This window comes from Glycine max, chromosome 10 (genome assembly GCF_000004515.6).
Source record: "Glycine max cultivar Williams 82 chromosome 10, Glycine_max_v4.0, whole genome shotgun sequence".
NCBI lineage: Eukaryota > Viridiplantae > Streptophyta > Magnoliopsida > Fabales > Fabaceae > Glycine > Glycine max.
The window spans coordinates 6870965-6885115 of NC_038246.2; the positions used below are offsets into that span (position 1 = coordinate 6870965).

Here is a 14151-nt window from a genome sequence, read left to right on the forward strand (position 1 = left end):
AAGCCCATGAAAAATGAGTGCATATTCTCCGCATTTCCATAGAGAAATGGAAATCTCTATTTCCTTTAATTTATGGATGTGTGTACAATAGTCAAGTTGAATGCTGCTGAATTCAACTAATAGTGCCTTCAGTCGATTTAAAATGTGTAGGCACTTGGCGTAAAATAAGTAAAAAGGTCGATCATATGTGCGATGGAGTGTATCAATTTGGAGATAACTCAATTCATATCGAGTTTTATACTATACAACGTAATTGTTTAGATCAGCATCTCCCATGGTATTGATATATAAAAAAAATAATTTATGTCATCTTGATCTTAAATAATTTAATTAATTTTCTTTCTAATAAATATTTTTATTAATAAATTATTTAACTCAAATATTCTATTTTTATTTTCTATATTTAATATAAAATTAAGTAATTTATGAACAATAATTACTTATATAAGTATATCTCTCATTTTATACAACTCAAAATCATGTAAAATACTAAAATAATATTTTTTTTATTAACTAACCTATTAAACAACTTCTACTATAGTTGCTCTTGTTTGTTCTATTGAAAGTGTTTCGTGTTATATTAGTGGGTTTATTTTACATGAATTCTGTGCATGCATGTTATATCTTCTCCTAATAAAATCAGCCGACTTTTTTTTATAGATCACTGCGAACAGATTTTTTTTGTCATACTAAGTCGACCAAATTCTTTTATTTTCGTTTACTAATTCTTCTCAAATTTGATTCTATCTTTGAACATTGGGCTGATTGTACGGATTCTCAATTAAGCTGCCCTGTCCCATCTAAATCCAATTTTTAACATAGGTCTGACTATGTCTATGGTTTAATTTATGGATGTGTGTACAATAGTCAAGTTGAATGCTGCTGAATTCAAATAATAGTGACTTTAGTGGATTTATTTATTTTTGTTTTGTCAATTATTTGACGTGGATAGGTTGAAAATGTGTAGGCACTAGTCATAAAATAAGTAAAAAGGTCGATCATATGTGCTATGGAGTGTATCAACTTGGAGATAACTCAATTCATATCGAGTTTTATACTATATTACATAATTGTTTAGAACATCTCCAATGATATTGATGTATGAAAAAAAAATTAATTTATGTCATCTCAATTTAAACAATTTGATTAATTTTTTTCTAATGAATATTTTTATTAATAAATTGTTTAACTCATAAATATTTTATTTTTATTTTCTATATTTAATATAAAATTAAGTATTTTATGAACAATAATGATTTATATAAGTATATCTCTATTTTACACAACTCAAAATCACATGTAAAATACTAAAATAATATATTTTTTTATTAAACAACCAATTAAAAACTTCTATTATAGATGCTGTTATTTGTTCTATTGAAAGTGTTTCGTGTTATATTAGTGGGTTTAGTTTACATGGATTCTGTGCATGCATGTGTATTTTCTCCTAATTAATGCCTATTTAGTCACAACCGGTACCTATATCTCTCTGCTTTCGCATCACCCTTTACTTCCTTCTTTGATTTCAACCTAGGGTATTTGGTCAATTTCTCAATATAAAATTATTTAATATGAGAAGAACCGCAGGTAATTAATTTTAGGTAGAAATCTTTGGCGTAGTAAACATTCCACCAAGAATATTTATTATGCAAGTATGCGTCACATCCTCAATTCCCTTATCCTTTGATATTATTACTTTTTTTTTTTCAGACTTTGTTATTACTAACCATTTGAGTATCTCATTTTTTTTTCTTTATCTGCTACCGGAAATATAAATCTTCTATTATTTACAAGGTTTTACATTAGTGACGTGATTTGTTATTCCCGTTCTTCTGAAATATGAATCCAATCCTTATTAATCAAATAACTTTTATTAGCACCTTTTTTTTATATCTTTAATCATACAATGTTCTAATAATAAATTTAGAAAAACATTTTTATAGCTAGTGCAACTTGGTCCGTGTGTAAATAAATGTTTTTAAAATCAAATTGGTCAGTAAACTACTCAAAACACTAGTTTAAAGTGTAATCACCGAAGAAAAAAAATAATAACACATAAAATAATATTGAAAATATAATATCATAACTTTATAACACTAAAAATAAAACATCATATTTATCGATTGTTAAAATTCAAAGTACCTATGAAAGTTCAAATGAAACATATCACAATTCACAACATTTAGGTATAAATTTCAACAATACATAATAATGTCCATTATTACAAGTTCATATCTAAAAAATTAAAATACATTACCTCCGGTTTCCACTTATAATACTTGATATCTTTCTATTCTGTAACCTCATAAAAAATTCCCTAATTTATTGCCTGATATAATATCGGACATCCCTTTTCTCCACTCACACCTCCTTTATTTTATGTGAATTGTGTTTGACATCCTTTCATTAATTTTTATTTTTTTAGTTACTGTTGTTAAGTAATAACGTTAATTAATGATGTAACAACAATGTTAATTGATCATGTAACAATAACATTCATAGCTTAATGACTAGTTATATCATCAAGAAATTGACAAAGCAAACCAGTATTTTTTTCTAGATATATTGTGTTTTTAATTTCTCATATGTCCAAAATAATTGATGATGCATGCCAAAGAAGTTGATAAAAGATTAAATCACACATAAAAAAATAGATGTGGCTATCCCGTTAGACTTCTTCGTAACATGAGATGTTAATGAGTTGCCAATATCATTATTACTTGATATATATAAATAAGACTAAAACAAAAAAAAATGGAGGAGTATCAACCACAATTTGTAGAAAACACAAGGGAGTGGGCTGGGGTGGGGGTGGGGGCAGCAGCCCAAGGCCCGTGGCTAAAAGGGACCCAATTTTCTTTTTAAAATATTTATAGTTGTGTTGTAAAAAAAATTATATTGTTTTTTATTTTTATAAATGGCTTTAATTTTATTTTCTAGTTTTATGTATCTTTTTATTCAAATTGCATTGAAATTGTTTATATGTTCTTTTGTATGTGATCTTATATATAAATATTTATGTGTATGTAATTTCTTGGTTGACGTAAATTATGATGCATATTTTTATTTGTTGAGATTTTATTATAAAATTATATTATTTGTTTAATGTAATTAAATGTATCATTTTTAATAAAATTATGTGTCTATTTTTATGTAAAATATGTTCACATTTTTAAATACTTGTATATGAATGGAACTAGACTTGGTCTCCTTAATAAAGATCTCAAATTCAAATTTTGTGAATGGAAAAAATATGATTGAAAGAAAAAATCTCATTTAAGATGATTAGTTAGATTTCTCAATAAAAAATAGTCTTCAACAAAATCAATAAATACTTCACACAAATAATATGGTTACTAGAAAAAGAAATAAAGACCCTTAACTATTATTCCACCTAGGGCTCCTAAAATATCAAGGCCGACCCTGGGGACCGAGGGGTGCCAGTGTTATATGAGGCAATAAAATATGAGATTTTTTTAATTTGTAGGGTTACCTAATAGAGGGATATCATGTTTAATAAGTGAAAATCAAAGGGAGCCCTTGTAATTTACTCTAAAATAATAAACAACTTGTATACATTTTTATATATATTTTTTAAAATCAAAATAGTATTGTATTAAATATTAGGCTAAAATATTTTTGGACCCTTATATTTCGATTAAAATTTATTTTAGTCATTTATTCTCAAATTTAGGTCATTGTTCCCCTTCCAAAACAATTATTGTTTTTTTTATTTTAAGATACAATTTTGATTTTTTTTTTACTTATTTAAGATGTAAATTTTATTCTATTAAATTCCCTTACATATATTGTTAGCAAAAAAGATTCCCTTAATTACATGTACATGGAAAGTATGAAATCAACTAATGTTCAAATAAAAAAATTCTTAAATATGATAAAAATCACATGAAAACTGAGTAATTCATGTAAGTAACTAATAAATTGAAAAGTCTAATACTAGATTTTTTTTTTTATAGTTGTATGTTAGATTATCTTTTGATGCAATTTTTTTATGATATTTATGACTTTTTTGTTTTGAACATTAGTTGGAATCCATGGTTTTCATGCACGTTGAAGAATCTATTTGAATAAGTTTACAAAGAACTAAGAATCGTGAATCAAAATAAAAAATAATCATTATTTCAGTAAGGTAACACTGATTCAAATTTGAGAGATAAAAGATGAAAATAAATCTTTAAAAGATAAAGGACAAAGACAAAATTTAGTTAAAAAATAAGGAATCGAAAGTAAATTTTAGCCTAAATATTATTAATTGGTATATTATGAATCGATTTCTTGTTCATTTTTACGGGATTTTGACCAGTTTTTATTTTAGTTTTTGATCGATTCTTCTTATAGGCAGTTAATAGCTTGTTTGGTTGACTGTTCTCTAATGTCAAAAACGTGTGCATGGGTGCAAAAATTTGATGCAAATAAACAACATAAATAGTAGTGCCTTTAGTTGTTGTAGCTGCAGTTATCTGACGTAGAATGGTTTGACAATGTGTTGGCAAAAATAAATAGAGATTGACCACGCGGTTAACGATGGGGTAACGTATCAATTTGTTGACAAAAATCAAATCATGCATATCGTGTCTAACATATAAATTCTCTCTTCCCTCTCACGCTGCATAGGTGTGTTTGTTTACTTATTCTATAGAAAGTGCTTTTAGTGTTGTTAGTGGGTTAAGTTTCCATGGATTCAGTACTAGTGCATGTTATATCTTGTCCCAATGCTTCAGCCACAACTGGTATGTAATTATGTATGCTTCCGCATGACCCATTATTTCTTCTTTGATTTAATCTATTTTTCGCGCAATACCTAGGGCATTTGAAAATTTTTCAATTACAAATGAAATTATTTGCTGACTAATATAAGTAACCATTGATAATTGTAGGTGGAAATCTCTGGCGGAGTAAACATTCCACTGAGAAAATATACTCTACAAGTATGTCTCGCATACCCCCCCCCCCCCCCCCCCCCCCTTATTCTTTTAATTAACCTTTATTATTATTATTATTTAACTACTTATTAGTATCTCATTCTTTTACATTTTCGTCAGTTTGCTCCTTATAAAAACAAATGAAAGTGTATTTTATAAGAAACATATGATAATACAAAATATACTTTGTTATAAAAAGGAAATGATCAGAGAGAGTATTTACTACCTTTTCTTTGCAAATATTGATATTTAATTAATAGTAGGGATATTTTATATTTTAATTTCATATTGGGAAGAGAATATTCACCTTGTGTGTGCTCAGAGTCTCCAATAAATATTAGTCACCACTTTTGATAGGGACTAGTTTGTATGAATACCATGGTTAGAAAAAAAATACATTTTAAGTTCACAATCTGATAAGTTAAACAATAACATTAATAAAATAAAGAATAAATTGCATTTACACCTGTAGAGATTTTTTTAAATTATACACTATATATATTTTTTATTTAATATTGTTTACACCAACAGATGCTTGTGTAACGTTTTTAAACATTAAGAGAAGCTAGTAGAATAGGGGGGTGTCGGTGTGATATTTTTAATTTTCAAGGGGCTAGTGCATGTAGGAAAAAAGGAAGAGCGTATTGTATTTCAGACAAAAATTAAGGTGTAAGAGTTAAAGAAAGGTTGAAAGTACATATGGATAACCGACACTGCTTTCCACCTTCTTGGTGGACGAGTGTTGAACATCTATGAGATAGGATATGAAAAAACTAGTTCGGTACAAAAATCAAATCGAATTAGTTTTAAACTGTTTTAATCGGTTTAATTTTATATTCAAATAATTAATTTGGTTTGAAAACTAATTTAAAATTGAATTGATTTTAAAAAATTGATTCTAATAGTCGGACTAGTTTTGAAATGATCATTACTACAATTTCATCATGTTTTTATAACAAATGCCATATACTTTGTTAATCACTCTTGAATTCGACTTTGGTTTTTGAAATCAATTTTTCAATATTATGGAATTTTAGCGTTTTTTAAAAAATTGATTGTAAATTCTTTTTTTTTTTGGAAATTTTTAATTGATTATTCTTTCTTGATTCTTCATCTCATCGTAATTTTGGTTGTAATAATTTCAAAACAAAAATCTATTTTTTGTTGTGCGCATAACCACTAATACTATGCCAAAATTTGATGTTCTAGGTTCTTGTGCATCAAAAGCTTTGCAAAACAAAAGGAAAATTCAAATGGAATACAATCTTTTGAGGTTCCAACAACCAACTTTGAATCATCATTACAAGTCTACTGAGAGAGGGCATGTATATCAAGAATCCAATATAAAATATGTTGTGAAAGCAGTCTCTAAACCATCTTTTGATTATGAACCTCCAACTTCTAATTCCAAAAACATGTTGGAGTCTATAAAAAATTTCTTGGCAGCTTTCTATTGGTTTTGCTATCCTTACACAATGGTTGGCCGAGTAAGTTCAAACTTTTTCTAGTATTACTCATAAAATAATCAGCAAATATTATGATTACTATTTAATTCAATTTGCCTAAAAATATATATTTAATTCAATTAATTTGTATATGCAACACACTATTTTGGATAATAGTAACATTCATAATGTTTTAAATGGGTCAATTTAATTGGTCTTTATTTTGCCAGACATTAAGCACAATCTCTGCATGTCTCATTGCCGTGGAGAAATCATCAGATATATCTCCATTATTTTTTATTGGCTTGTTACAGGTAAGACTCAATATATATATATATATATATATATATATATATATATGTTATTTCTCTTTAAATAGTCAATGTAAACTACACTTTAACTTCATTAATAGTTTGAGTTTTTAAAACGTTTCAGGCTTTGGTACCATACACGTTTTTGGATGTTTATATTAATGGAGTGAACCAGCTGTCTGACCTTGAAATAGACAAGGTATGAAACTTACCTTCCACTTAAAAATTAAAGGAGATAAAATCAATAACAAAAATAACAAGTATTTGGGAAACTAATTAAGTATCATTTTAAAGGCCAATTAATACTTATTGCCAGTATAAAATGATGCATTACAGGCCAATGCTGATTATTAGCCATTAAAATTATAAATTATAAAAAAATAATGCCATTGATGGCTGGTAAAAATGGTCGGGAAATGTAACTTTTGGAATAGTGATTAGAAATAAATAATTTGGATCAATAATAAATGACCTTTTTATGCCTTTTGGACTACTGTATTGTTCCATTAAAAAATGTAATAATGACAATTGTTTTATGGTTTATCTAGATTTGAATATTCATAAACATGTAAAGACTAGGTGTATATGAACATTTGCTCATATGACAGTTTTAAACAATTTACATGATTTTGATTAGTAAGCTACTTTTTATATTTTGGTTTATCAAGTCTAACTAACTATTATATCCTTTGATAAGGTGGATAAAGCATACAACATTTCATAGTTTACAAACTTTTTGGAGGAAGTACCTTAAGCTTTTTCTAATTACTGACTATGTTACATGTTTTATGCATGCAGATAAATAAACCACATCTTCCTTTGGCATCTGGACAATTATCATTTACAACTGGTTTCATTATTGCCGCATTATCTTTAATTTTGGTGCCATATAAACTCATATTCTATTTTTACCATATAATATTTTTCAAGGGGAGCTTCATTGACAAAGTAGAAGGATGATTATTGTTTTATTCTCTTTTACAGAGTTTTTGGCTTAGCTGGATTATAGGTTCTTGGCCATTGATTTGGAGTATTGTGTCGTGCTTTACATTATGGACTGCTTATTCAATCAATGTGAGCTATATTTTTTTTTATTGCATCTAAATTTCTTCTGTCCCTCAAACAATGTTTTAAGACAAAAGTATATATGTAAAAGGTTATGGTGGGAAGCCACGGTGCGGCAACAGTTGGAGTTGCTATCATGGGACTTGGGGGTTATAGGTTCAATTCGTGATGATATGGCTATAGGAGTTGCTATCATGGGACCTCGGGGTTTTAGGTTCAATTTGTCATGATAAGGCTGCATATAGATTCATAATAATAGAAACTAGATTAACCAAAATTAAAAGATAAGGCTGCTTATAATATTTTATTAAAGCTAAATTATAAAATTATAAATTATTTTTTCTTAATTTTAAAAATAAAGGTAAAAGTGTTTTCATATTAAGTTAAAAATCATTTGAACTTAATTTTTTTAAACATATTTTGTTTCAAAAATTGCATTTAAAAATAAAAAACTCAAACCACCCCAGACAGTCCTAAAAAAATGGTTATTAATTTTTTTCTACAGTGTAATAAATAATAGTTTTTTTCCATAATCATGTTATTTTGATAAAATATTTACCGACTTTACTAATAACTAATCTCGATCAAAAAATTTGATTGATTATCTTTAATAAAGTTTTTCTTCTCATCCATATTTTTTTTTTATCCACAAGACTTAAATATAAAATCTTGTTTAAGAGGACCAAAACCTAATTCTACTCGACCAACAACTTGTTGGTGTAGTTAAGAATAATTTAATCAAAAATAAAAATTAAAAAAAAATACTTGGCAATCACAAAAAAATTCTTTTTAAGATAAGAGAGAGACAATCATTAATCAAAGTAAAAAAAAAAATACTTCTATGTCTATTAGTGTATGATAAGTTTATAAAAATCATTTTAATTAACATTTATTTAATATAACTTTTTCCATAGTTTTTAATGATAATCATTTTTATTATGATAGTAATTTTTTTCCTTCCTCTTAATTTTTGTCTTATATATCTTCTATAAATTCCTATATCCATCTATACAAAACATATAATTCATATAAATTTATAATTAGAGAATACTTCTTCAGTATTCTTTTAAAATACTTTTCTGATTGAAATATGAAATAAAAAATTTATAATTATTATATAAGTTATAAAATATTTTGTTTTAAATTTTTTAAAAATATTTTATATTTTAAAACTCAAATAAACTAATTGATAATTAATATATTAATGGTTAAATAAATTTTTGATCCTATTAAAGTGCAAGATTGGTTTTTATCAATATAAATATGTGACTTTTGATTTTAGACTCTATAAACTCGAGACTTTCTCATATGACTGCCAAATATCACACAAATCACACAAGATGTAAATGCCACATCACACATGTCCACTTGGTAGGTTGACGTGCATTTTGTTGCACATATCAACACTTAGCTGTCCCCAGTTAATGTAAGGGACTAAAACTGTTGGCAAAAAAATAAAGTAGGGGCATGCAAAAGGTTCTATTTTTTTATAGGGAGTGAAATAAAAAAAAATCACATATTTATAGAGATCTAAATTTATTAAACCCTGAAAATAAATATTAAAATTAATAGGATAATATCCTTTGAGGTAATTTATATGTCATTTAAAATTTCAAATTTGACCGTTAGCAATTATAATTGTCAAATGAAGACTGTACAGTCTACATATAAGAGAGATATAATCCTCCCATTATCTAAACAACTTATTTTCTATATTTAAAACAAGTAAAATTGAGAAATTTCAATTGTCCCAAACCTGCTTTAGTACTTATTAAAATTCATTACTCTGATACAAACTAAGCTATTAGATGAACATATATGAATATTTTCTAACAAGCTCACTAATAAAGAAAAGGCTCATTTTGAAATAAATTGTTTGATGGTGTTTTGAAACTTTTCAGGTGCCATTCTTGAGATGGAAGAGACATCCACTACTCGCGGCAATGTGCATTTTTCTTAGTTTTACAATTATATCTCCAGTTACATTTTTCCTTCACATGCAGGTTTTGTTCTATAGCTAATTGTTCTTTTTATAGTGAGCTTATATGGGCATACTAAAATTATAAATCTCATCCCTAGCTAGTTTTAGGGTTTGATTTAACTATTTGAATTCACCAATCAGAATTGAATCAAAAGATGTTATGTGAGTAAGAAAAAGGAGGAAAAGCTAAATATGTAGAGAGAAAAATGAACTTCACTTACATTTCTCTAGTATGCTATATATATATATATATATATATATATATATATATATATATATATATATATATATATATATATATATATATATATATATATATATATATATATATATATATATATATATATATATATATATATATATATATATATATATGCATTTATCTTGAAAGATAATTATGCTAACTATGGCTATCTCGCCCGAAGAATAGAGAGGGCATAACTAATTGTCAATAAGTTACAATCAATTACATGTAAGTCACAAACAAGTCACAAACAATTGACATCCTTTGCATGTACTAATATATTTTTGCCACATAGTCCTAAAAATGCTATATTCTCTGACAACCCTGTTGATGTTATTAATTTAAACAATAAAGATGAAAGGAAGCCAAATAGTCTTTTTATTACTAATTCATGTAACAATGTCCAGACTTTTGTGTTCAAGAGGCCCGTTGTCTTTCCAAGATCATTGGTTTTCCTTATTGTATTCATGAGCTTCTACTCTGTAGGCATAGCATTGTTCAAGGTAAAGGCCTAGCCTCTAGTTTCTCAGAAAATTTGTTTGTTTCCAGCGTCAAGCTTTTGGTTCAATATGTACCTAATGTAAAACCTTTTATTGGATTTATATAGGACATACCTGACATTGAAGGAGATAAGAAATTTGGCATCCATTCTTTTTCAGCACGTTTTGGTCAGAAACAAGTATGTTTTTCAAATCTTAACAAAATTTGTTGTTCCTTCTTGCATAGCCTTTGGTCGTTCCTGACAAAATTTTGTTAGGTATTTTGGATTTGTGTTTTGCTTTTTGAAACGGCCTTTGGAGTTGCCCTCTTGGCTGGAGCAACATCTTCTTGCCTCTGGATTAAAATTGCCACGGTAATATGCTTATTACATGTATAGGTATAGGTGTGTTCTATCTTTCTTCCACTTAAGAAGTTATTTGTTTTGCAGCTAAGAATTGGAGATTGATTTTGATTAGCAACTGTTAGAAAATAAAACAAATGTCTTATAATATCTTATTATCTTCTAGTTTTGATTTTTCTTCTTCTTTAATATAATAAATTATTTCTTTGTCTAATTAGGATTAGAGGTCCATTGTCAATATTAATAATTTTTTTTTCATTTGTGACATTATTCACATCAACATTAATATAATTTTTATTATTTTAAGATTCTGTTTGTTTTTCCTACCAATTCTACAAGAAAAATCTTTAAGCTAGTGAGTACCTAATAAGTGAGACTATATTATTGATAAGAAAACAAAGCAAAATACAAAAAAATGCAAAAGCAAACGATCCCAACCACAATCTTAAGTTATAAGCTGGAAAACTGACAAAGTACACATAATCTTTCTCTCTCTGAGCCTCTTTGCATATTCATAGTTTACTGTAGTAGACTCCAGTTGTTTAATATTATCATCTCATAATATATATATATATATATATATATATATATATATATATTATCAGCATAAACTAATATGGTAGATATATATATATCTATAATTAAATGAATAATTATTTCCCTAGGAAATATGTCTCTGTTGCATAGATTATTCCAACTTTTTAATCATCATATGAAATTGCAAAAGTTACAAGATGATCTTTATAAGAGGTACCCGTTTAGGATAAATCATAGCTCTATTGTTGGATGGATTTAAATGATATGAAATTGTATAAACTTTCCAGCAATGTTTGAATTCAGTGCCAATGTTTTAGGGTTTGGGACATGCTGCTCTTGCTTCAATTCTTTGGTATCAGGCCAAATATGTAGATTTGACAAGCAAAGCTTCCGTAAGATCCTTCTATATGTTGATTTGGAAGGTAATTCTAATAAAGACTATTTACCATTTTAGGAGTTCAATATCAACATAAAATAAATTTAATTTTTCTTTTAATTTAATTAAAATCACTTAATCATGCATTAAGAAAATCACAGTGTTACATAAATTATCTAAATTAATGCTATTATTTTTTAACATAAATTTCTATGAATTAGATGAAGCAATTAATCATATATTTGTCACTTTATTGGTCTATGAAACTCAAGAGGGATTCTTAAATTATCCAAAGTGTTTACGCTTATACCTAAGCCTTAGGCTTTGTCTTCATGATTTGTCTTAGTCTTCAGTAACGTTTTCCTTTCTTTGATTTTTTAGAAAACTTAATTGTATCTTTATTATTTAAATGGATCACTTGAACTAACTTGATTGGGACGCAAAGTGTTTACGCATATGTCTAAGCCTTTGGCTTTGTTCTTCATTATTTGTCTTAAGTCTTCAATAAGCTTTTCCTTTCTCTTGCTTTTTCTCTAGTCTTTATCAAAGTGTCATTTGTTGGCTTTGCCTTCATCAAAACATTCCTACTTTTACATTTAAAATCTTAAATCACAAGAGGTCATGATTCACATTCTCTTCTCTTTATGATTAACAATATTGATCTAATTTCATCCTTCTTCGATGAAAAATTCAACAATGTTAGAAGTGAAGAACATATTGAGATGTCAATTATTTCAAATATATATATATATATATATATATATATATATATATATATATATTAATTTGTTAGCACTAAGTTCTTTGATTTTTTTTCTTCCATATAAAGTGGAACATGATCTTGTTTTGATGTCTTGTTTCTTTTTGCAGTTGTTGTTCACATCATACTTCCTCATACCTTTAATCAGATAGGGATGTCGTTGAAGGTTAAAACCAATGCTCATCGCAGCACATACATCAGAATATATATAAAGGAATTTGTTTTGCATCTAAACTTTATTAAAATAGAAAAAACTACAAAAATGTGTGTTCCCTGGATATTAGTTCTTGTATTATTAAGATCTTTCTTTAATTGTGCGAAGGTTTTATGTTTTATGTGTATCCATAATAACATTGACCTCTACTGTCAAATCTTTCATAAGTGGAACCAGAAAATATAAGCAATTTGCTATACTAGAACTATTGAGGAAAAATTTAGTGCTTTAGGAAAGAGAGTAGTAGTGATAGTAATTGACTAATTGTGTGTTTCTTTGTATTGCGAAGTGCCCGGCCTATTTTATAAAAACACAAGATAAAATCATTCTTATCAAATAAGAACAATTAAGCACATTTCCTATAAAATCATATTTTTTTTTATATATTATTCAAGTCTATTATTAAAAAAATAAGGATGTTTTGATATAAAAAGAAATTTAAATATCATTCATATAAAATTTGTATAAATTAAATTTAAATATAAATATGAAAGAGTCTCTTAACATAAAAAATCAATAATTATAAAAAAGAGTTAATCATCTCAATAAATTTACTCTAATATAATTATCCATTATAACAAATGAATATAAAGGTGAATTAGTATAACATAAATAAAATATATAATTGTATAAAAAATAGATCTCTTAATACTTATAGATTAAAAAAATGAAGGATGATTTGGTATAAAAAGAAATATAAACATCATTAAAATAAAAGTCGTATATATATATATATATATATATATATATCTTTTGACAAAAAATAATTAAGGACCCACGTGGACTTGCTTTAGTATGATGACTCCATGAATGAATATAAAAATGGGTTAGCACAAAATAAATAGAATATATAATTGTTAAAAAAACATATTTTTCAAAAATTTCAAATGAAAAAATATGAATCACGAGGTTTAGATAATGCTTGGCATTGTGATGTTGGCGAGGATTTTGGTGGCTGTGGTTCAGTGTTGGTTGTGATGGAGTTAGTTTGATACTCTCATGGTGGTTCAAAGGTAGAAATTAGTTTCATGGTTTTTGTACGGGAAAGATGGACAGAGAGATGTTAGATGCATGACTTTAAATAACGGTATGCAAAGTCAAGGTACTTTGACTCTCCGCAACCATAATTGTGACTTTATCAGTCGTATTTTCCCGCAATATATAGTTTTTCTGCCTGACAGCAATGCAACTGCGATTGCAATTTAAAACCATTGGTAGATGGTAAGAGAGTGAGAAATGTGAGAGTTGAGAGAGGGAAAAAAGTGTGTTGTGTGGTCAGAAGAGAAGGTGTTGTGACATGTGGTTTTCTAGTGAGAGTAAGTGTTGTTAGTGGTGATGATGATGTTTGTTCACGGAGGTTAATTCATATACCATGGCTGTCATATGAGAAAAGAAGATGTGTTGGTGCTATGAAAAACTCAGTGGTGGAAGGAA

The 14151-nt window shown here is 27.1% G+C and overlaps 1 protein-coding gene across 1 annotated transcript; it reads left to right on the plus strand.

Annotated features, from left to right (window-relative positions):
• Window positions 1-4637: 4637 nt before the first annotated feature.
• PT10B (prenyltransferase family protein PT10b) lies at window positions 4638-12834 on the plus strand. The gene is made up of 13 exons (XM_006588774.4): window positions 4638-4751; window positions 4899-4949; window positions 6153-6430; window positions 6619-6702; window positions 6824-6898; window positions 7498-7581; window positions 7684-7773; window positions 9666-9767; window positions 10397-10492; window positions 10597-10668; window positions 10747-10842; window positions 11685-11789; window positions 12614-12834. Exons 1-13 carry the CDS (start codon window positions 4697-4699, stop codon window positions 12653-12655), a joined length of 1230 nt encoding a protein of 409 aa, XP_006588837.2. The 5' UTR covers window positions 4638-4696; the 3' UTR covers window positions 12656-12834.
• The last annotated feature ends 1317 nt before the right edge of the window (window positions 12835-14151 follow it).

Bases quoted from the DNA above. Each gene is read 5' to 3' on its own strand.
- PT10B (XM_006588774.4), top strand. From the start codon at position 4,697: ATGGATTCAGTACTAGTGCATGTTATATCTTGTCCCAATGCTTCAGCC. The intron at 6,899-7,497 runs GTATGAAACTTA...TTATGCATGCAG, and splicing joins CTGACCTTGAAATAGACAAG to ATAAATAAACCACATCTTCC. The intron at 7,582-7,683 runs GTGCCATATAAA...TCTCTTTTACAG, and splicing joins CCGCATTATCTTTAATTTTG to AGTTTTTGGCTTAGCTGGAT.